At 37.5% G+C, this 24769-nt stretch overlaps 2 protein-coding genes across 7 annotated transcripts in view; both read right to left on the bottom strand.

The window, feature by feature from the left end:
- Positions 1 to 596: 596 nt before the first annotated feature.
- On the bottom strand, positions 597 to 12634 carry LOC109108367 (ATP-dependent RNA helicase A-like). Its single transcript, XM_042718565.1, is given in 29 exon segments — positions 597 to 1007; positions 1010 to 1221; positions 1350 to 1550; positions 1693 to 1808; positions 2549 to 2778; positions 2876 to 3003; positions 3137 to 3298; positions 3442 to 3553; positions 3625 to 3785; positions 3874 to 4026; positions 4321 to 4394; positions 4477 to 4571; positions 4691 to 4904; positions 6138 to 6235; positions 6428 to 6584; positions 7189 to 7271; positions 7350 to 7491; positions 7587 to 7778; positions 9214 to 9291; positions 9397 to 9558; positions 9638 to 9727; positions 9814 to 9950; positions 10052 to 10098; positions 10990 to 11138; positions 11214 to 11347; positions 11525 to 11630; positions 11715 to 11855; positions 11955 to 12075; positions 12491 to 12634. Coding segments are annotated over 28 exon segments (3837 nt in total). The 5' UTR covers positions 12066 to 12075; positions 12491 to 12634; the 3' UTR covers positions 597 to 855.
- A 1993-nt stretch (positions 12635 to 14627) lies between these two features.
- Positions 14628 to 24769, bottom strand: part of LOC109107929 (ras GTPase-activating protein nGAP-like) — an 85360-nt gene continuing 75218 nt past the window's right edge. For 5 of the 6 annotated variants that reach the window (XM_042718560.1, XM_042718558.1, XM_042718562.1 and 2 more), the window contains 6 exons: positions 23708 to 23907; positions 20371 to 21331; positions 20155 to 20286; positions 19868 to 20070; positions 18958 to 19045; positions 14628 to 15848 (listed from right to left, as the gene is read on the bottom strand). In XM_042718560.1, coding sequence (XP_042574494.1) covers positions 15681 to 15848; positions 18958 to 19045; positions 19868 to 20070; positions 20155 to 20286; positions 20371 to 21331; positions 23708 to 23907 — 1752 coding nt within the window. In that variant the 3' untranslated portion in view covers positions 14628 to 15680. The remainder of the gene's footprint in view (positions 15849 to 18957; positions 19046 to 19867; positions 20071 to 20154; positions 20287 to 20370; positions 21332 to 23707; positions 23908 to 24769) is intronic. The other variant, XM_042718559.1, reaches the window with a different exon arrangement.

Below are 24769 nucleotides of genomic sequence, written 5' to 3'. Positions count from 1 at the left end.
GGTAAATCTAAAGGATTCAATCTTGCTATTTTTTAGTAATCAATGACAGATTTGGTAGCCAAAATAATAATTAACACTAACTCGTATATCATTATATCACATGTTCCGAAACGGAATGTACAGGGATTAAAAAAAAAAAAAGATAAAATTGATTTACACTTTTCAAAAGACATGTCAACACTTCAGCTTTTAGTGTTCCAAAACTCTTGTGTGTACACAGTTTTATAGACATGCTTCTTCAGCTTCAAAAATGTCACTTGGTATTTTGTGGTCTCTAGAAAAAATGAAATTGTGTTATTATTAAAGTACAATATTGATGCATTTATCAGCCAGCAAATCCATTATTATTGACTGCACACGCTATATTTCACACAGATTTCTCAAAATGCATATAACTATTCTAAACGGAGTTGTTTGTTCTAGGGCACAAAATGTTGCTCAATCTGGACAGGAAAAAAAAAAATACTTGGCTGGAGTTACACATTGCTGCAGAACCACACATCTGGAAACTGAGTATTTGATTCCCACCAGTGACTTCATTTCTTAGTCAGTGAACTTATTTCTTACAGGGCATGAGAGAGAGATCAAGACTAAACTGATAAAAAAGAAATGATTTTATTAGAATACAACACTTAACATGTATTTGCCATCCATTATTGGTCACGAATAGTTATTTTTAATAACCATTATTAACTGACAGTTTCAATTTATTCATGCTTTTTCTTTCTTTTTTCCTTTTTTTTTTTTTTTTTTTTTTTACATAAAATGAGGAAAGATTGAATATCAACAAAAAACAATAATAAAACTCAAACATTTTAAATCTTCCCAAAGATATCCTTGTTCAGATGTTTAGTTTTAATAACCACCCCTGTTTCCCCCCCAGCCTCCTCTGAATCCCCTCCCTCCATATCCTCCTCCTCCACCACCACCTCCTCCTCTGTATCCTCCACCCCCATTAGATCCTCTGTATCCACCAGACCCTCTGAATCCTCCCCCACCAGACCCCCGAAGCCACCTCTATCAGACCCCCTGTATCCACCACCGCCACCACGATACCCTCCAGACCCCCTGAAGCCACCTCCACCTCCTCTATATCCTCCACCAGACCAGGATCCACCACCACCGCCGCCTCTGTATCCTCCTCCTCCACGGCCCCTAAACTCTCCACCCCCTCCAAAGTCAGTACGGGGCATCTTGGGTGGACGTGGACCATCCCCAAAGCTGTAAATAACAAAGATAAAAGGGTGTTAAAATAACAATTGACTAACATCTCATTTTCAAAATAGTTTAGTTATAAGCAACCTTTCTCCTAAAAAGGCCAATTAAATGTATGGGTTCAACGATCTCACCGTGGGTTGGAGGCCATGAGGTTGATGCCAGCTGACGAGGGTCTGGACACAAGCCGAATGACGTTCAGCAAGCGCTCATTGGTGGGATCCAAATTTCGGATGTATTCTGGGTCTTTGGTCACCTCCACCACCAGGGCTTCCATCGCTGCCCTCAGGGCCGCCACACCACCCCCTATATCATGGGGAATCTTCAATTTGATCCTACAGAAGGAAGGAATATTCTTGATGATCACTGGAACACTTCTCTTGATGACTTCCTTGAAAATATTCGGTTTGCTCCCAGGATTCCCGACTCAAGAATTCTGGAGAACTTATTTTTTGTTGTTTATTGTTCAACACATACCAGTCATCAAGCACAACAACTTCTCCATTGGAGGTGATCTTCTTTGTGCCGAACAGAATCAGCTGAAGAGGACTGACGAGAGTCATTCCTTTGGCAGAAATGGCTCGAGTTCGGATCTATTACAAAAGACAAATTATATTTGTATACTCCTAAAAGCTGACAAAACCAACTTTTAGCAGATATACACTACCATTCAAAAGTATGGGGTTAGAAAGATTTCTTTCAATATTTTTTTGAAAGAAATGAATACTTTCATTCACAGAGGGCACATTCAAATTGATTAAAAGTCACAGAAATAAATATATTTTTTCATTTTAATATTTTCAAAATGTAACTCATTCCTGTGATGCAAAGGAGAGTTTTCAGCAGCCATTACTCCAGATTTCAGTGTCACATGATCCTTCAGAAATTATTATATAATGCTGATGTGGTGCTTAAGAAATATTTCTTATCATCATCAGAGTTGAAATCAGTTGTGCTGCTTTATATAACAATAAAAAAAGCCTACTGCCACTTTTGATCAGTGCTGAATGAAAGTACTGAAAATCTCAAATGACAAACTTGGAAATGGTGGTGTACACATTTGACATGCACAGTATTTCTCTTCGTCTTGCACTACACAGTCCAACCAAATATATATATATAAGTATATATAAGTTCATTTAAAATATTTATATATATATTGGATTGGATTCTAACATATGATTGGATTCTAATATTAGAATAAGAATGTCCAATATTATGTGCAACTGAATTTAAAAAAATATGGTTCGTGGCTGTGATGTAACAAATATTTATTAAGTCTAAAAGTAGAAACTGTGAAAATAGCAGTTTAAAGCTAGACTTTCAAACCAACCTTTTCCCCGAAGACAAAGAAGGGAGATGGATACACCATATCATGGTTGCTGAAAGGACAGTTGACTGAGGACTTGTGAATGAGAGCATTTCTCCCCTCTGTAGTCAGGATCTTCCTTTTCTCTTTGTGGTAACACACATTGGGGTAAGAGCCGAACGTCAGCAGAGAGATCACCACATCCAAGTTATTGTCTGGTCCCACAGTGTTAAACACCTGATTCATGAGGCACTCTACAAGAAAGGGAAAAGACAAAAAATTACTTTAAAATCTGAGGACTGATATAAACTGTAGAACTACATGGAAGTGCATTTAGAAGCACGGCTTAACCTTCAGGGAAACCGACGTTGACAAGGATTTCTTTCAGCTGGACCTTGGCCTCCCAGGTCATTCTCAAAGTGGGCATGTTCAGCCTCTTGTGCTCACAAAACCGGATCTCTGCATCCTCTCCTCCCATCCTGAAAAATTCAAATATATTTATAATGCGAAACCCTCAAGAGATCAAAATGTTAAATGTAAAAAAAAAAAAAAAAAAAAAAACACAACACTATACAAAGTCTCTAAATTGAATATAATGCCATTTGGACCCACCGGACTTCATCCCAGGCCTGGAAGACAGAGAGTAAGGCCACGTGATCTGAGAAACGCGAGCCTGCAAAGTTCCTATGAACAAAACCGAGGCGTTTGCCCTCGTTGATAAAGGGCTCGGGGAAACAGGTCGCTGCTGAGATAGTGCAAATGGCATCTCCAACACTAAACAACAAACACATACACAAGTAAATTCAACAGGTAATTTTGGGAAAAATAGCAGTTAATAATAAAACATGACCAGTATGTTTTTGACCACTTTGTGAGATGCACTTAATTCATAAACAGCCAATGTTGAATAAACTTACTTAAAGATGCATCCCATGATCATCATCTTTCCCAGACGTGGTTCGATGGGCAGTTTGGCCAGAATGCGTCCCAGTGGAGTCAGCTCATCATTACAGTCTAGAGCGTCCAGCTCTGGACAGCAACAGAGGCTTGTTTGATTTCGTTCACTTCAACATCATAAAGACGTGTAACACAATCTTTACCTCGCAGTGTGTGTTCAGCTTCAATAACGGCATCCAACGGAGGCGGCTCAATGGCTTTGGACAAGAAATTCCCAATGGCACCCAGTCTCAGTAGCTTAATGCTGAGGGCCACCTCATGCAGCGGTGTGCGGAAGATTTCAGGAGTCATATGGGTCTCCAGTCTGCATAACAATCATTGCAATCATTAACATTTCAGATCATGTGATTTTGTTTGAGGGTTTGGTACAACTGAAGAATGACATTTCATACTTTTCAAAACGAGCTCTGCTGCAGAGGTAAAAGCAGAAGCCTGGTTTGACTCTGCCAGCTCGCCCCTTCCTCTGCTCAAGGTTGGTCTTGGAGGCCCACACTGTGGCGTAGTTTGTCATGTTGTTGTGAGAAGTGAACAGCTTCACTTTCTGCCTGAATGACATATTTGGTATTTGTGAACAAAACAGAGTATATAGAGAAGAGAAATGTACATCAAAGAGATAGTTTCTCCAAAATGACAACTAATTTACTGACACAAATGTCATTCCAAACCTGTATGACTTTGTATGTTTAGCGTTACACAGAAGATGATAATGTTGGTAGCCAAACAGCTGGTTACTATTAACTTCCATTGAATGTGTTTAACAAAAGAAAGTCATGCAGGTTTGGAATGACATGAATAATACATTACAGAATTGTAAGATTTGGGTGAATTTGGCTGCTTACTTGCAGGAGTCTATGACGAAGACTACATCATTGATAGTAATGCTGGTCTCAGCGATGTTGGTGGATAAAATGACCTGTGGTGTGTTTGCAAAACTTGTTTAAAACAAAACTTTAAATATATCAATTCCTCAATTGCACAGTGAAATGTCTCCAGACCTTTGTCACACCATCAGGAGTGGGCTCAAACACTCGTCTCTGTTCTTCCCTGGGGATCTGAGAGTGAAGCGGCAGGATTCGGTATCCATGACCACCTTTGAGGGACACAATATTAGAGGAATCACTATGAGTAATATTAAGAGGTCAGGGGATACAAGTCACAATATCTGGAGAAAACATTTAGTTTGAGTGTGAGCAGAATGTCATTACAGACCGAAGTGAGGGTTCATCTCCAGGTGTTTCTGCATGGAATAGATGAGGTTCCAGCCTGGAAGGAAGACTAGCACAGCTCCTGGTACTTCCAGCGTTTCAATGTACTTCAGCAAAGCCTCGATCAGCTCGAACGGAGTTTCCTTCTCATTCAACTGAGACATGGCACGCTTGGTTTCAGGAGTATACTCAGATCCACAGATGACATTACAGTTCACCTGTAGAACACAGAAATACAAATGTCAAGCATTATAACTGTACATTTAAGTAAACTATTATGAACCATCACCTGATCAGTACTGTGGAGTTTAGTTAGTTAAATGCAGCTCTTCTTCAACTATGTTTTCAAGGTGTGAAAGGGTGTTTAATTTCCAGTGGATATACCATTAGAAAAAAATTGGGGCTGGTAATATACATATATATTTTTTTTAATTTTTGAAAGAAGTCTCTTAAGCTCACCAAGGCTACATTTATTTCAGAAAAAAAAAAATCAAGCAAACTAGTAGTATTCTGAAAAACCAGTAACAGTATTTATAAGAAATATTTTAACTCATTTATAATTATATATATATTTATAATATATATATATTTATAATTATATATATATTTATAATTATATATATATATATATATATATATATATATATATATATATATATATATATATATATATATATATATATGAGTTTATTTGCATAAACATAACTTGCTTTTTTATTTTAAAAATAATGTTTTTGTGTTAGCTGTATTTTTTTTTTTAGTTATTTTTACTTGATCAACACACACATATATATGCCCTGATATATGTGTGTGTGTTGATCAGGTAAAAATAACAAATATATATATATATATATGTAAAAAATATATATCATTGATATATAATTAGTTTTGGGTAAATCTAACAGGTAATCTTTGGTCTTTATTCAATTTATCTATATGTTAAAATGAAAATAAAAAGAGGCTATTTATATATTTTGTTTCATTGTAATGTAGGCTGTATATATATACACACATTTCCCTAAACGAAGTACATTTCTGCGGCTATTATTATGTTTAAATGAAAACGAAAGGGGGCAGTGGTATTTGATATCCTATTTTGTCTTACTGTGAATATACAGTGAGGAAGGCAAGCTGACTGATGTTATCAAGTACGCTGCTGTTTGCAGAATTACCAGACCTGCGTCGTCCCGTCCACGGGAGATCACACTCCCGAGTCGAACTCGCAAAGTCAGAACTACCGAGGATGCAAGGCCAAAATTTGCGTACTCTGTATTGAGAAATGCACGCAGACCCACGTCACCAGACTATTTGCCTAATCTTCACAGTACTTTTGAGCGTGGTGGAAATGCAGAAAGAAACAGGTCTGGGGGGAAAATAGTTCCTGGTACAGTTGTTCCGGGTAATTTCAGTGGAAACGCGGCATAATTTAATAAAACAAACAAAAAACATACATCTTCCTCTCCACCATCTTCATCTTTATCTTTTTTCTTCCGGTCCATTGGTGGTGGTACGAACTGAGTCATCTGAATGCAGTCTTCTAAGAAATACTCTGGAGATATCAAAACATAAATAATAATCTGTCAGGTTTTACAGTCAAGACATTCCAAATGAATATTCTTACATTGGGCAATAGATTTCCAAACATCCATAGGAGTATTTCATCCAGTGTGTGAGATGACGTAAATATTAAATCATTAAAATATCATTACAAAACAGTGCATTGTGAAAACATGCTTCTCACCTTGTACAGGATGTGCACGTCCATGCACCTCGATGATGGGACAGTTAAAAAAGTACTCCCTAAACATGGTGGTGTCAATGGTGGCAGACATGAGGATGATGCGCACATCAGGGTAAGCCTGGACCACATCTCTCAACACTACCAACAGGAAGTCAGTCTGGACAGAAAAACATACTTGTAAATAGGGTGAGACACCGCACTTCTCAAAATATACTGTATATGTACAGGTTGCACAACAATGAAAACAAGAATAGCACTCATTATGTCTATTATTAAGGGAAAAGTGGTTATTTTTTAATTTTTTGGAGCAATTTCATTCTTCCGGTTCAAAAAGCAAAGTTGAGCACACACATAAAGCTTGGAGTGCACACAGATTTGAAATATGTATTACACTTATCTTTATAACCAAAAACGAGGGAGTATTTTACAGTTTTTTTTATGTACTGTATTAGACTAGCCGTTCACGATCTGTCCATAACGAACTGCGTGACTTCATCTGTGTTTTTTTTTTTTTTTTCTGTGACCAAGCGACTAATAAAATTTTGGTCGACCAAGTCTCTCTTCTGGTTGACTAATGATTAGTTGACTATTAGGGGGCAACACTATTGTTTTCTCCCCTCTTCCCACCCTCTACACTCCCACTTTTCCACAGCTTTACACGCCCATTTCTTGACTATTTTTCAAACATGGGGTGTGAACGACCAGTGCTAATACGAGGGTTTCATGACACTTTAAAGCTGATACAGTAACATTAGACTTACATTTAAGTCCCTCTCATGGATTTCATCCACAATCACATGACTGATGCCACGGATACCAGCTTCCAGCTTCCTCAGCAACACCCCTGTGAATAAGACATTTTTAGTTCTATCACCCAACCCTGTGCAATGTGCCACAGTCCGAGATTAAGAAATGAACATACCAACTGTGCAGAAGAGGATGCTGGCATGAGGTCTGGGCAGGACAGACTCAAAACGCACACTGTAGCCACAACTTTTCCCCACCTCTTCTCCTCTCTCGAATGATACACGTTCAGACACTGACACAGCACTGATCCGTCTTGGCTAAGAGGATAAACAGCATCAGAAGCAAGTCACATTACTGTCTTGTTCTTAAGGTGACCGAGCACACAAATCAGTAAGCATTTCAACAGGCTCACCTGGGTAACAATGATATTGCATTCAGACGCCCTGCCTGCCTGTACGAACTCATCCAAGATGTACTGAGGAACCTGAGTGGTCTTTCCACAGCCAGTGGCTCCTCGAATGATGACCACTGGGTTATTGTGAATGGCAGACATGATTTGCTCCTCAAAGTTTTTGACTGGCAGCTGACTTCGCTCCATGAGAATCTGTAAAAAGACCATTCTGTTAGTAATCTGACAATACCAAATACATATTGATATAATAACTTTAAAACTTTAGCCCCTGTCAACAATTCTTGCTCATGAAAAATGCTCAAACTAAACAATAAAAACGGCCATACTGAATATCCCATGAAATATAAAGCTTAATACAGATTGAAGAGTTTTCTCTTAGTTTGTACTATTTACTGACTTTTTAAATATTTGATATGCAATAGTGTACAATATCAGTATTGTTCATTCATCTACCCAGAAGAGAAAAACTGCAAGAATTAAATGATCTTCTTAAAGTGAATTTCATTCATGTTCATGTTTTCACAAAATCCACGGTTTGGTTCGATATACGACACAATGGTGTCACAGTTCGGTATGTTTTCGATAAGGGGGGTGGGGGGGTATTGCTTACTTCGTTGGAAATATTTCAAATATTTTAAACCATGAAGGTGAGCCAATGGATACCACACAAGCAACGTGCAAACTTTGCGCAAGAGTTATGCCAGTGAACGTCTTAATCTCAGTCAATTCAATATACAGAAAGTGAAAGTAAAAATGACGGAGCTTTCGGCATCTGACGCCGCATATTATCTCAGAGACATATTAACTCAGAGGGACAAATCTACTTCAACATATGCTGATAACATCATATGGCTAACTGTCATTTATTCCCTTAATATTTCTCTTGTGGCCGTACATAGTAAAAAATAAAATAAAAATAAAGAAAAAAGCATTTTGTGTTAGAGACGTATTTCATGTTAAACAGGGTTTTTTTTGAAAGTCGGTGCTTTAATAGGCTAAAGCTTTTTATTTCATTGATATTTATTGATACTGCAGTCAGTGTTAATATTTTAATTATAGGCCTATAATTAATTTTATAATAGACCTGTTATAAAAGACCTTTTTTACAACATGGTAATTGAGGAGTAAATAGTCTAATCTTTTGTTATCCTCGGAGCGCGTTAGATATGCGGTAATATTGCGGGGCAAATTAATTGTAATTTTACATTAATAATAAAAGTAGGCTAACTTTATAAGAATAATAGGCCTAATAAAAATAAGAATGCAACAGGGCTACATTAATTGGAGATGCCAAATCCTCTTAATATTGCCAATAATTGATGTTTCTGACATTGCCTGTTATGTTGTTTGAGCTGCCTTGTTGAGCGCAGTGGCACTGAGACCATTATATTTCACACACTTTAAGTGCCTTTATTGTCCAAATGTAATAGGGTTAGTGTGTGTATAGTTCGATTGCCATAAAAGGGATGAGGGGGTTGTGAAATGCCCTCAAATATAATACATACTGTCATTTATATATAATATAAATACAAATGTGAAATGGCCTAAAATATACCACAGATGGACTAAAACCAAAAAAACTCCAGTTTCAATTTCCTGGATTTTTTCAGGGCTGTTTTTATCTCACCGTCTGCAGATTTTTGTCCTGTTCCAGCTGGTAGTTGAGCTCATGCAGCAGGTCTGTGCTGATCTGTTCTGGAGTACACTGTAAACCAAAGTACAATAGGCTTTCAGAGGCATGAAGTTTATCACAGCAATTCCACTTGCTATCATTGAGTAAAAAGAGTTCATCACAGAACAGCAGACTCACAAATGCCAGCGGCCCTTCGTCGATGTTGGAGCTGGTCCATGGGTTCCAGTTGACCTGCGGAGGAGACCACGGCACCACTCCTGCTGTGCTCTGCCTTTGTGAGGGCTCAAACTGAGCCATCTTCCCTTGAACCAGAGACACTGGACTGTCGGGGTCCTGAGGCTAAAACAGGACACACATTCTTACTTACTCTTACTTTGCAATGCTCATAAGTCAGGAAGGTTTTCTGTCCAACACTTACAGGGGGAGGGATCAGGATGCCAAGTTCCTGCACAATACTGTGTATTTGATGCTGTACATCATCACTAAGATTCACTTCATATACATCCACCTGTCACAGCAACCAAAACAGGAAGTTAGAAGAGTCAGTAAACACACAGGTCTCAGAAGACAGATAAACTGGGGTGTTAAACTCACAGTCTCGCCTTCTTTCTTCTTGGTCTGTCCTGTGTAGGCTTCTATGACCCCCAAATGGTAAAGCTGACGGACAATTGACAGCGCACAAGACTGTGCAGCCAGCTTCTTCGTAGAGCCATGTTCACGGGCTAAAACCTCTGGAAAAGTAGGGCGGCTTTAGCAAGGACACAAATTCTAATGCGAAACCATTTGCCCTTGACATTACAGTTTATTATGTAGAAGGTTTTCTGATACTTACTCCTACCCAGCTGTCTTACAAAGATTGTCATCTCAGCAATAAAACTCCTATAACAGAGCAAGATTCAGAATCAAGACATCCCAACATGACATTTAGCCCACATGTGTCTTTACAAAATTTAAGCACAAATAAACTCGACAAACTGACCTCTTAACCGGACAGCACATGAGATCAACAGAGTGACATTTCAGCGCAGAGTCCGTACAGGACAACCCATCCTGAGCAGGTTTGTTTTTCTGCCAGACTTCTAAACATGGTGTTATTCCTCTCTAGGTACTGGAGGCCTTGACCCCTGATGGACGAGTGACACCAAAAATCACAACCAGACATTATTTTGCCTCTCCCACCTCTAAACCCAACCAATCACATACTTCACCATGTGACCTCTTAGTGTAGCCTAAGTCGTGTCACATGTCTTCCCCCATGTACGGTTGTGATTTCTGGCATCTCTATTGTCCTCCTTTAAGATTATGTACTACATGAATGAATCTCACAAAAACATGTCCAGGTCACATTTCACCCCCCCCCCCAAGATTTTTTTTGCATTGATATTATGACAATTACTTCAATTATTCTTACACATTTGAAATACTGTATTTTACTTGATGCAGTGAAATATGACCTGGACACGTTCTTGACAAGTTTCGTGAGATTCACCCATAAAACGTTGATTTTGTAAGGTAACATCTGAGATGAGACCGTCTTTAAGTGGTCTGAGATCTCCTTGAGGTTAGATGCACATCAAGGAGTTCTCTGTCATTGTTTCAGTCCAGCAGAAAAACAAACCTTTAACACATTACATTTAAATGCAAAGTCTCATTTTCGATGAGGATACAAGTTTTTAATAAAAACATTAGCCTACAAATGAATAATTCTCTTAAACAGCACATGGAATGGGTTTAAAACTAAGCTGTTGTCGTAAATGGCAATGTTCTGACCTGTTGTGGTCAGGCCCGACTTGGCTGTACTTGTAGTCGGTTTGGTTCTTCTCTTTCTGAAAGAACTGGTTCAGACGGGCCTTTGCATTATCCAGAGTCCAGTTCCCATGCAGGCCAGCATTTAGATCAACTTCCTCTGATTCCAAGGTCTTGGGGAATGAGAAAAGACCCCTTAATTCTCAGAAAATTTCTATAAAAACCTGGCTAAAAAAATTAAGACCTACTGCTTTTGCATCCTGATCCTCTCTCTTAGAGTAATACTCCTGCAGGTTGGCTCCTCGCTCCCATTGGGCGTTCCCAAATCCAGAATAGCCCAAACCTGTGACTCCAGGAACGGGTGCAGAACTCTCAGAAGGTTCTGAGACACAGGAAGAATACACCATTAAAATGATTGTTTTAGTTACACCAATCTGTAAGCAAAAGGCATCTTTCTCCATTGAGATCTAGACAACATCTAAAACACTGATATTAAATTATTGTAATGTTTTATTTGCAACCAAATACGGGATGAATCCAAGTATAACACCCAAGATACCTTCCCCCGATTCCTTCTTCACAGCCAGATGAGGAGGTAGTGGACAGTTGGATGGGAGATTTCCAAACCCACCACCTTCTTCATTGCCTCCATCAGGTACGCTGATCTGAAAACAATAAATGTAAACCCAGACCTTCCTCATAATGCAGATGAGTAGTGGAAGAACTTTAAACACAGAGGTGATACTGACCCCTAGAGCAGGAACTTCACTAGCACTAACTTCTTTGGTCCGAACAAGATAATTCACAAAATCTCGGGCTGCATTGGACTGAGCATCCTTCTTGTTGGTAGAATTTCCCATGCCAATGTAATTGTAACCCTCAATACGCACTTAAAGAAACATGGTTCAAAACAACAAACACCTTTTATTACAAAGTATATCATATACAATTTGCAAAGTGACTTTGAGAGGCCTCAGCATTATTCTCACCTCACACAAGAACTTCTGTCTGTTTTTATTTCCAGCAGCTCGGATGTCATAGTTCGGCGTTAGCTTCTTTTTTCCACACCAAGCGTACAGGAAGTTCTTAATGTCCGCCATCGTTGACGGCCTGCGTGCGAATTAAATTAATAAAACGATTAAAAATAAAAGCAAGATTATTAATCGCCTATAGGAAAATAATAACTCTGCAATCGTCCCATTTCTCAGAGATAACGTTAGCCTAACCATGCACTGACTGCAAGACTGACGTTAGGCGGAAAAAAGGATTAAAGCTCTAATGCAAGAATAAATGTAACTTATCCAACTCTTTAGCATTTTAAACTGTAAGCACAAGACAAATCTTACATTTAAAACACACAATTAAACATCTAAAGATGTTTTTTGGCTATATATTTGCAGCTAGTCTGCTGTAATGAATAGGCTAACATTAGCTAGCCGGTTCCTGCTGCCATATAATAAAACTACTATTAAACAAAGCTATTAAAATACAATTGAAGATGAACTAGGCTACGTTTGTATCATACCCGACAAAGGCCCTTTCGCACAAATCCAAACAAGACGCACACGAGGTTCAGAAAAGTACGTATGTCACAGGGCCGCTTACAGAGCAGAGCGCACAGGGAGATCAGAACAGGAAGTGACGCAGCCCTGAACATCTCAATGCTAAATCGATCCGTGCAGAGCAGATTCATTAAAGTATAAGTATTATTGAGAGCATATATAGATTTGGGGGTTAAAATTAGGAAAACCTAATTTATTTGATCGCATGTTAGGTCCTATTTATTTGGCCCAAGGTTAACTTAGGTTGTCCTCAACATATTTGGGGTATCCTCTGGTGTATCCAAAATATGACATCTGGACAGTGGCAATGACAAACTTTCTTAGCCGTTTAATTGCACATTTCAAAGTAAAAATTAAAATATTATTTTGTAGGCCAGCTCCCAGGACCATGCCCTTAAGTTCTATCCATTTTTATTCAAAATGAGAACAAATTCTACCCACTTTTGGGTTGTTATAACAACTATTGGACTATATTTTCACTGTATCTACAATGAACAAAATTATAAATGCAACACTTTTGTTTTGCCCCATTTTTCATGAGCTGAACTCAAAGATCTAAGACTTTTTCTATGTGCAAAAAAGGCCTATTTCTCTCAAATATTGTTCACAAATGTGTCTAAATCTGTGTTAGTGAGCACTTCTCCTTTGCCAAGATAATCCATCCACCATACAGGTGTGGCATATCCTGTGCTACATTTTTTATTTTTTTGACATCATTTTGTAATGATGGCAGACTATTTGCTTCCATTACATTTATGCATTTAGCAGACGCTTTTATCCAAAGCAACTTACAGTGCATTCAGCCTAACATGTGTTCCCTGGGAATTGAACCCACAACCTTTTGTGCTGCTAACACAATGCTCTACCACTGAGCCACAGGAACCATCAAGATGCTGATTTGCATGAACATTCAATTCACAGGCAACAGCTCTGGTGGACATTTCTGCAGTCAGTATGCCAATTGCATGCTCCTTCAAACCTTGTGACATCTGTGGCACTGTGCTCTGTGATAAAACTGCACATTTTAGAGTGGCCTTTTATTGTGGCCAGCCTAAGGGACACCTGTGCAATAATCATGCTGTCTAATTAGCATCTTGATTTGCCACACCTGTGAGGTGGATGGATTATCACGGCAAAGGAGAAGTGCTTACTAACACAGATTTAGACAGATTTGTGAACAATATTTGAGAGAGTTCAGCTCATGAAAAATGGGGGCAAAAACAAAAGTGTTGCTTTTATAATTTTGTTCAGTGTATATACTACAGCTCAAAAGTTTGGGGTAAGTAAGATTATTATTATTTTTTTGTAAGAAATCTCTTACGCTAACCATTTATTTTTCCATTTATGTAATCAAAAACAGTAAATAAAACTGTAATATCGTGAAATATTTCCGTTTAAAATAATGTTTCTATTTTAATGTGCTTTAAAATGTAATTTATTCCTGAGAATTGCTCCAGTCTTCAGTGTCACATGATGCATTAAAAATGATTCTGTTATTGATCAGTGCTAAGAAACATTTATTAAAACAGTTGCCGTTTTAAGTGATTTAACTGCTTAATATTTTTGTGGAGAGTGATTCATTTTTGTTCTGGATCCTTTTATGTATAGAAAATTTGAAGGAACAGCATTTATCTGAAAAAGATTTTAAAACCATTATAAATTAAGTATTAATTATATAAGAATAAAGTATTAAACTATTCAGTAAAACGTTTTAATAAGGTTCCATGCATTAACTAAGAAAGAGCAATACACTTGTTACATCATTCATTAATCTTTGTACTAAAAATACAGCTGTTCATTGTTATTCCAATTTAGCTCAGGTTCATTAACATTAACAGATGCATTTTTTTTTAATACTGTAAATGTTGGAATCAACGTTAACTAAGATTAATAAATGCTTTATTACTATTTTCTTTGTTGGTTCATGTTAACTAATGTTAACAAATGGAACCTTATTGTAAAGTGCTTCCAAATAACGTAATAAAAAATATAATAATGAATACAACAATATTTAATGGGAATGACTCTTCTTTTAGTAATGTGCATTAATGCCAATAACAGCAAAATGAATGGAACCAGAAATGCTAAATCACAACATGATCAATGAGGCCACAATCCATCTTTATTCAATGCTCAGCTTTCAAACATTGCAAACTTTGCAAACATTGAGGAGTTCTGTGCCACAAAAGGTTAAAGGCATTGATGCTCACATGGACAGAGTGAGAACACAGTGGAAAAACAACGACTTTCAATAAAAGCAGCAGACAAACAATAAACAGGATCAGAAAGAGGGCAGTGAGACTGTAGATTGGTGGTTTCACAGCACTCTGGTCAGATGCATAAACACATACAGGGCAAAAAATGTTAAGTTGGGTTGAGTGCCAGTAAAATAGCCTACATATCTGTCAAAATGAAAATTCAGTTCAATATTTTAATTTATTAAACCCACTGCTTCAGTCATATTTTTAGTAAAATTAATGAAGATGTATTTCAATTTATTGAACATCATGTTCTAGAAGTGTTGTAACTGAACTGTGGCTGGCCAAATTGTGTCCTTTTAGTCAACTAAAATCAGTCATAACACCTTTTGCAAGATAACAAAACAATAATAATAAAAAAAACAAAAATAAAAAATAGAAAACTTGTGTTAGAAAACTGAGTGCATAAAATTGCCTTTCATCTATTTCTGCCTGTCAGATTCTGCAACTTGAGGACATTTACAACTACGGCCGATACCTATGTGCTTTTCTTCATATTTTCTTTTAAAACAGTTCTATTTTAAGATATGTACATCTCCTTCATATATCTTAGGCAATAATTAAAAATCTGTTTGCAATCTTAAATCTGCATTTATGCGTAAATCAGTATTTAAAAAAAAAACACACTCACTGACTCAGAACCGAAGCTACACTTTACTCTCCCACACAATCTCAAAACACACCTCTGCAGTAGCATTTCTGTACAGAACCAATATTAGATAACGTTTATATACACATTAATAACCAGACATTCCTTGCAATCGCAGGTATACAGTAGTCAGTCAGTTTAGGCATGTAGTCTAGGTACTCAGTCCGTGTTGAACTCAACCAATCGGTGCTGGTGATCTGTCTGGGAGCACCAATCAGCACGGCTCATCAAGTCCTTGAGCACCAATCAGCAGCTGCTGTTCTTGAACTCTCCATTCTCAGTGATGGAGAGCTTGGTGGGGTTGGTGGGCGACAGGCCGTTGCGGAGGTTGTGCATGCTGTATCGCTCTTTGACCTGAGTGAGGGCACTCATCAGCCGAGAGTTAGCTGCATCCAGGGAGCTGATCCTCTTCTCCTGAGAGAGAGAGAGAGAGAGAGAGAGAGAGAGAGAGAGAGAGAGAGAGGCACATTCAAATTTAAGATTTTAAGATATCTTCATTTTTAACATAAATTAAAGGAATATTCAAGGTTACATATTACAGCCTGCTCTTGGCCATTTAGCAACAGAAACACAGAGCTCAAATTTTTGTTCAAACATTTATAATAATTCTATTATAAATATATAATATACATTACATATATACAATATTTTATATATATACATTTATATATATATATATATATATATATATATATATATATATATATATATATATATATATATATATATACACACACACACATAAACACACAAATTGTAATATAATAAATATTATATTTTATGCATAATACTATATGTGTGTGAGTGTAGAAAATACAAAAATATATTATAATAAATATTATATATAATGGTTCATTTATTATTAATATATATATTACATTCAATTTATTATTATTATTATTATTATTATTATTATTATTATTAATTCTACTATTATTAAAAGTAGGATTGCTTTTCCAGGTGAATGATCTTTTATTATGCACTACATTCTACTAAACTTTTCACAAATATGTATAAAATTCTATCTCTAGTATATTTATTCTTCAAACTTGATATAACATTTAACCATGAATATTCCTTTGAAAAGATTCAATACAAATAAAATACTATCGTAAACAAATGGCACTGTCCAAAAGGGAAAATGGTGGACATAGATGGTGAAACTGAATATGTTAGCAAAAAAAGTGAAAAAGTAAATAATGCAAGTCATGTTTTATTGTGTATATTTTTCAACAAAATATAACCAAATCAACTCTATCTTCATTTCATAAGGAAGATAATTTGAAAAAGACAAATAATAGCTGATGTGAATAGGGCCTATTAATAATTTGTGCCAGTCTGACAGTGGTCAGGCTACAAGCACATACACGCAAAAGAGCAAGTTTGTAAGAACAGCAAAAAACAGGACACTCAAATCCTGTATAAGCAACAGATGCAGACAAAAACCAGACAACAGAGACCATCATTACACTATAAAGTAAATCTGCAGGGGGCAGTGGCGACTTGTGGAGTGCACACACACACCGACTACAGTGCTGGGAGTGTGGCAGCATGGGCAAAAAGGAAATGACTAAGCAAAAATAAAAAGGAGAAAATAAAAAACAGCAGCCCAAGCTACAGCTCACAGGTAGCAGGTAGTAAATCCCTATCAACACACATTCCTCAACAGCGTCACACTAAAGCAGGAACATTTACCAAACACAAGGAGAATTTCAAAGTCAAATCTCTAACAGGCTTTGACTGAAAAGTTTAAGTATGCAAACGTATTTAAGTATCTAGTTTAAAGGTAAAGTGTGCAATTTCTATGCCACTAATGATGTCATGGACAGTTTCATTCTGCCTGAAGTACTTTTCAGTTCCTGATTAGAAATCCTACATACTTTAAGGTGAACTGTTACTACAATCACTTAAATATTTTTTAAATTTAATATAAATTAAAATACTTATTAAAAGGAAAATCCACCCAAAAATGAAAATTCTGTCATCATTTACTCACCCTCATATTGTTTCTGTGGACAGTAAAAAAAAACAACAACACTATTTTGAAGAATGTTGGTAATTTTGGTTCTCACTGACTTCCACTGTATGAACAAAACCAATGGAAGTCAATTTGAACTGTTTGGTTAACAACCTTCTTCAAAATATATTCTTCTGTTATCCTTAAAAAAAAAAAAAAAAAAAAAAAAAAACAGGTTTGGACAACATGAGGGTAAATAATGACAGATTTTTCATTTTTGGGTGGACAATCCTTTTAAATATCTAATAAATAATTAAATATGAATAAAATTAAATAAAACAAATAACATTTAAAGTGAATATATGTATAATATGTAACATCAATAATATAATCATGTTATACAGTCAAACCAAAAATTATTCAAACACCAGATATCATTTCTGATATTTTTTTACTATTGGGTGGAAGACATTACTGTTCAATTTAAGGGAGGATAGCAAAAAGTAAACTGACATACATTATTATACCCAATAATTCTTCATACAGTGGACTACTAGTAAAATTTATAAAAATTTGGTACCGAAAAATTTATCTAAAGTGTTTTTCCTTTAATTGCTAATGTGACCTTTTGACACCACAGACTGAACAAAATTCATCATAAATTGGAATTTTCTAATTATGGACTTAAATTTAACAGCTGACAGCTATTCAAACGAATTCAATACATACCTTTCCTTCAAAGTTATCTGACATTATCAAGATGAATTTGATCTGACACAGTTTAACCCTGAGTTCCTGTCATATTTTATTACCATGTTCTAAACTATAGCGAATAATCTACGATAATCTGAGAAATCTTGAAGGTGTCTGAATAAATTTTGGTTTGATTGTAGATAAATGTATACATTTCTAGTTAAAATTAATATAATTAAACTTTTTGGTTAGCTTACGTTTTGCATCCTATACCCAATTCAATATATATATTTTTTTACAGTATATATATATATATATATATATATATATATATATATATATATATATATATATATATATATATATATACACACACACATTTATATGTTTATTTTACATTTTTGTTATAGCGATCTCTGTGCAATTTGGAATGAGCGTCTTTTTAACACTGAAAAACTACACACTTCACATTTAACCTTCGTTTCATTATATCATCTGAAGTGGAGAGAAACAAAATGGCTTGGAGGACTGAGTGTTGCAAAGGTTCAGGCCAGGCATGGGTGTTGGATCGGGGTGCGCTTACATAAGCCTAGCTGCTCTGCAGGAGCAGAACTGTCTGCATGTACTTGCCTGCTGGTATTACCTCAGTTCCATTAGCGACCTGAAATTCAGTAGGACACAGTAACAACGAGCCAGTCAGCAGCCTGTTTGCTTTAATACCATCTGAGGTTTAGCAGGAAGCTCAAAGCATACCACTGTGCAGCACACACAGGCCAGCTCCTCACAACCAGACAGTAGACTAAGATGATCTCCAAACTCTCACTCAAGTTCCCTTGCATTTATCATGCTGGTTAACATGGTCATCTGCAATACCTGTGCATCGATTATCTTCTGTTTGGCGTCTATGACCGCTTGCATCTCTGCATGGTCTCTCTTCAGTTCTTCCTCCACGGCCATCAGCCTATGAGCCACAATGACACAAAACCTTGTCAGATTTCACATGGTTTTAGAATATCAAATAGTTTCGACATTGCAGATTTTATTGTTTAAGTTGGATAGTTTTGTTTATGCACAAATTAAAGGTAAAAAGTAAAAGGCTAACACTTTAGTATAGGGACTAGTGTTGTCAAAAGTGTCGACTTCGGTACGATGATTATCGTTTCACACGATAATCCACCGAGCGCTCGCACAGAAGCACACGGGAGCATCTGAAAGCCGCGTCTATCAGCAGATCCCTAATATATCTGCACATAGACGGACCCGCTGACAGACGCCTGCTTTCAAACGCTCCTGTGTGAGCGCTCGGTGAAGAGTGTGAAGCGATGATCATTGTAGCCAATCACAGTCATATCTGTTGAGCGCGTGAACACAATGGCCAATCAGAATCTGCTCAACGGTGCTCCAATGTTAGCAGGAAATTGACGTTTTTAAAATTTCAGTACTGACTGATACTGAAGTCTGTACTTTAGACAACACTAAAAGGGACCAATTCTCACTATTAACTAGATGCTTATTAACATATTGGCTGTTTTTTTAGCACTTATTAAGCACATTTTGCATGACCATATCCTACATCCCTAATCCTACCTAATACCTAAACTTAACAACTATAAGATAAAACAGCCTTTATACAGTATTGTATTGTTAATCAGCAAATATACAGATATAAAAGGATTTCACTAAACATTTACTAAATATTTAGACTGTATTTTGAAGTTTGCAACCAAAAGTATAAGATTATATACTCCTTTATATTATACTGTAAATTTGATCATACACTCACCTGCAGATAATACTCTTCATCTGGCTGTCTTTCTCCTCTTGTTGTCTGCGCAGACGGTCCTCACTGTCCTCCAATCGAGCCTTGTATTCCAAGAGCAGCTTCTGCATCTGCTGTTCCTGTGCTAGAAGCCGCCTCTCATATTCCTCCAGTCGCCGACTAGACGCCCGCAGACGCTCCTTCAGTTTTGAGATTTCCTGTTCGTACTTCAGAGAAAAAGAGTATAACCTCTTAAAACATACTAGAGTGATTATCTAAAGCAAATTTTCAGCAGTTTCCCCTTTTTGTACCTTCTCTACATGTTTGGCATCATCTTTGCTCGTTCCTTCCTCTTCCTCATCTTCAAACTGGCCATTATTCAGGATCCATGCTGCTGTTCGCTCCACTGGGGATATAGTGACTGACTCAACAGGTGACTGTACTTATGAACACATGCAAAGAAAGCATTATTTGGGTTCAAACATGTCTGGATAAAGTCAACTCTCTTTCCTCATCTCGGTCTTTACCTGTTTGGTGCCTCTTCCTCCTGGAACCGGACTGTCTCTGGAGCACGTGGACTGCTGTCTGGATCTCTCACCACTTTGCTGCATGGGTTCAGTGTTGACGCTGCTGCTGCTACGCAGAGAAGTGCTGTGAGGAAGTGATCTTGGAGTTCGCGCCCCTGCGTTTCCTGCCGACAGCCCCAGTCCTCGACTCTGTTGCTCCACCTTCACGATATGTGCCGTACCTGCGCTGCTCTGCCTCGGTACCGCCACAACCTGGGCTCCCGAGTGCTGGTCTGCCAGGGGAGGGTGCCAGCGTGCTGTGGGAGGAGGCGTTTCTAGTCCCTGGATGCTTTTGCGGGTGAGTTCTTCCTCCACGCTGCTGGTGGAGGGCATCCGTGCTCTGGGAGTAGCTCCCCTGCCCCCTGACGCACTGGGACTGGCGCTTCGAGAGCTGCCTGTGCTCAGGTTCTCTGAGCTGGAGTCCGGCTGCAGGGACTGGGCGGAGTGCGTGGACTGGGTTGAGTGTGTGGATTGTGCGTGCAGGTTACTGAGGTGGTAAACAGGGTTTTGGAAAGACAGCGGTTGCAGGCTACGCTGCTGGCTGAGGGAGGGGTGTATAGGGCGTCGCACTTGCGGGGCACTTTGTGGCAAGTTGTCTCTTAGTTGGGGAACTTTTGGATGGACGGGGGGCTGGTGGAGGAGTGGAGGTGGGACAGGGCCAATGGAAGCCTGAGAGCCCACTCGGCCTAATCTAGGTGGGGCTTCGTTGAGAGAGTTAGGACCCGGATGCCCTTGTGCAACATAAGAGTCCTGCAGGTCCATTAGAGATATACTGCGTCCATTCGGTAGTGGACTGTCTCGCTCCTCTTTGTCAGAGAAGCTCATGCTGTGAGTGGAGGACTGCTGACCCAATAGAGGATGCTTCCCTCGGACTAATGCCTCCATGTGCTCCTGGACAGGAGATTTGATGCTCCTCATTTCACTGAGGAACAAGATATAGAAAAATGAATATATGAGAGTAATGCAGTAATAATATTGCACATTTTATTTTAATGGTCTCAATTAAAGTCTCAGCGGTTTTGGAAATTTATGTGTGCTAATGTAATGTTGATTCATACTTTGGTGTTACAATGCATTGTGATCTATCCTTGTCCGATACCGATTTGCCTTTTCAGAGAAATATAAGTAGGCTTGTCAGCATCTGTTCTGAAGCCTTTTTAAAAGTGGTGATGAAATGCAAGTTAGGACAGATGTTTTCTTCTGTATTGTGATGTACATCTGAGTGAAATGGATTACCAAAAAAGAAAAAAAAAATGGTAGGACGGGACTTGGTTCAGTTCATTCGTTATTGACTGGATAGACCAGTTCTAAATGCAGTCTTTAGAGAAGTCTGGTATACGTCACAAATGAAATGGCATGAAAGGGAAACTCACCCTATATCTACCATCTAAACTATTGTGAATGATTCATCCATGCATACGTTTCTTTCTTTTGACCTTTTAATTTGTGACCCTGGACCAAAAACCAGTCTCATGGGTATAGCAATTGTAGCAATAGTCAACAAATTAATCGTATGGGTCGAAATGATAAATTTTTATTTTATGCCAAAAATCATTAGGATATTAAGTAAAGATCATGTTCCTTGAAGATATTTTGTAAATTTCGTACTGTAAAATATCAAAACTTAATTTTTGATTAGTAATATGCATTACTAAGTACTTCATTTGGACAACTTTAAAGGCAATTTTCTCAATATTTAGATTTTTTGCACCCTCAGATTACAGATTTTCAAATAGTTGCATCTCGGCCAAATATTGATGATGTATAAATCCCAATTTCATAAAACTGACCCTTATTACTGGTTTTGTGGTTTGTGGACATTTATCATTAAAATTGTCATAACTTAATCTTCTGGTTAAATGAAAAGAGTTCCCACCCTACATTTTTGATCTTTTCAATAACCTGCTTCACTCAGATGTACGTCACAACTTGGAATGTGCCGGTATCTAATGTTCATGTTGCGATTAATTGCTAATGCTTTTATCACGGTATACGGTATCATCACGGTATTGCAATTTAGTTTAAAAAGTGAATAAAGTATAACAGGCTTAATAACTTTATTCTTATAACAAAAATAACTGAACATTTAAATACAATAAAGCAATACAGAAAAATATAAAGTTAAAAGTTTTAAACAGATTAAAGTGCAAAACAACTATAAAGACCCATAGGTATCACTTTATAATAAGACCTCATTAGTTAACCTTAGTTAATGCATTAACATTCACAATGAGCAATAGCTACATTTGCTACAGAAGTCAAGTCTTGCTACAGTCAAGTCTTAGTTCGTGTTAGCTCATTAAATAACACAGTTGCAACTTTTGATTTTAACAACATGTTATTAAATATTGGAATACCTAAGATTAATGAATGTTCAGAAGATTTTTTTTATTGGCAGTTTATGTTAACCAATGAATTAACTAATGTTAACTAATAAAGCCCTAATGTAAAGTGTGAATGAACAATAAAGAATCAAAACACCTTCAAACTAGGGCATGTTGTAGTCCAGATTAAAATGTAAAAAAAGTTTGAAAATAAATAGCCTATTAAGTCTAAATATTTAAGTATTTGGCGCTGTAATGAACACCATAGCAAATCCACAAAATCTAAATGGCTATTTAAATCTATTTAAAAACGTTTTAGAAAGTAACAGCTGCTTTATTTATGGGATTTCCAGGCTGCATTTTCTGCAGTTTAGCGCCATCTGCTGTCAGAGAATGAATGTGCTTTCATTTGCATCTCTCACATGTTCCCCCATGTGCTTCTTATGTGTGCTTGTTTACATCACAGCGCACATGTCTTTCAAGCAGCATACAGCGGTGTTGTGCATTTTGACCAGTTGATGGGAAAATTATTCTTAAAATGCATTCTAAATTCTGATTTATTTGTAATATATAATTATTCACGGTATTTAGAAGTGCCCACGATAACAATATCATGCATATTCATTACCATGATATATCGCATTACCGAATACCGGCACATGTCTAGTCACAATAGATAAGAAAATATCTGTCGCTACTTCCATTACATTGCATCTATAACCAGAAATGGCCCTTTAAAATGTTCATGTTTCCACAAGTTCAAACTTGGCACTTTCACAATACAATACATACCTCCTTTTAGGAACGCACCAAGTTTGATCTTGTGGATGAGTGAGTAACTACTATAATTTTGGAATAACAACCAAATCATTTCAGTTTGTTCCTCACACAAATTATGGCTTTAGGTGATTTTGAATATAGCGCAAGAGTCATACATGAAGTAGAAAAAATTATTAAATCCAGTAATGTCCTACCTGTCAGCTGGGTCTTCAAATATTCTCTGCAGTCCTGAGGACACGCTCCCACTGATGTCATGAGCGGAGCTGTGGTCCTGGAAGCGCCTGAGCTGCTGCTGGATGGGGGTGGGGCTGGACAGGGAGCGGGTGATATCGCCAAGTATACGCGGCAGGGGCCCCAGTTTGGCCACCGTCGCCTGCAGGAAGGAATTGTCACCCTGGGTTGGCGCGTAACCACATTATGGACCACAGAGGGCAAACACATGGAGCCCGAGAGTTTGAGGGTGCAGATGGCAGATTGGTGGGTTGGCAGGAGGGTTTTTTTTGTTGGTCGAGATAGTAGGCACCATAATGCATTGGTGGTAGGACAGCGTAACCATGGAGACACAGTGTGTCGGACAGGAAAGGGTGGAATGGATAGTGGCATGGGCAAACAGAGGAGAAAAAAAAAGGAAAAAAAAAAAGTCAAATTAGGGATAAATAAAAGAAAAACCAAACACATGCTTCTACAAAAATGACAAAAGCAGTTCCAAAAACAACAAACAGAAACAAACGAGGTAAAAATGGTCAAATGCAGGCCATGCATCAAATAACAACAGAAGGTTATGTCTGAGACGAGTTAAAAGAAAGGTTGAGATGAATTAACTCATGGCAGGAAACAAACATATGTGCAGGGAGGTTTTAATTGCAGTCAAAACAAAACCATTCTCCAGACGCAACAGGTCAGCAAGGGTTAGGGGAAGGGTGTGAATGTGCTGTGTCCAATGCCATTAAACAAACATTAACCTTGAGGCTAACTTAACCTAAACAATGAGTTATGACATTAACACTGCAAACAAAAGCAAAGCTTTTTTTGGTCACACACAGCTGTTTAACAGTATTGCAATGTCAGGTTGAACATTTAAAAACGTTTAGTGGGGATCAAGCATTACTGACATGAAGCACACAGCTTGACAGAAGACATTTGCGGCAATACCTCTGAGGTATGAAATGTGCTTCCTGATTTTGAGACACGGCCATTCTTAATTAATACATAAATGTGCACTCAGTTTTTTTTTTTTATGTTGAGTAGTGTTCATA

This window comes from Cyprinus carpio, chromosome B2 (assembly GCF_018340385.1).
Source record: "Cyprinus carpio isolate SPL01 chromosome B2, ASM1834038v1, whole genome shotgun sequence".
In the NCBI taxonomy this organism is placed as follows: Eukaryota; Metazoa; Chordata; class Actinopteri; order Cypriniformes; family Cyprinidae; genus Cyprinus; species Cyprinus carpio.
Note: the sequence above shows the minus strand (reverse complement) of the source record. Positions and strands in the feature narration are given on the sequence as shown.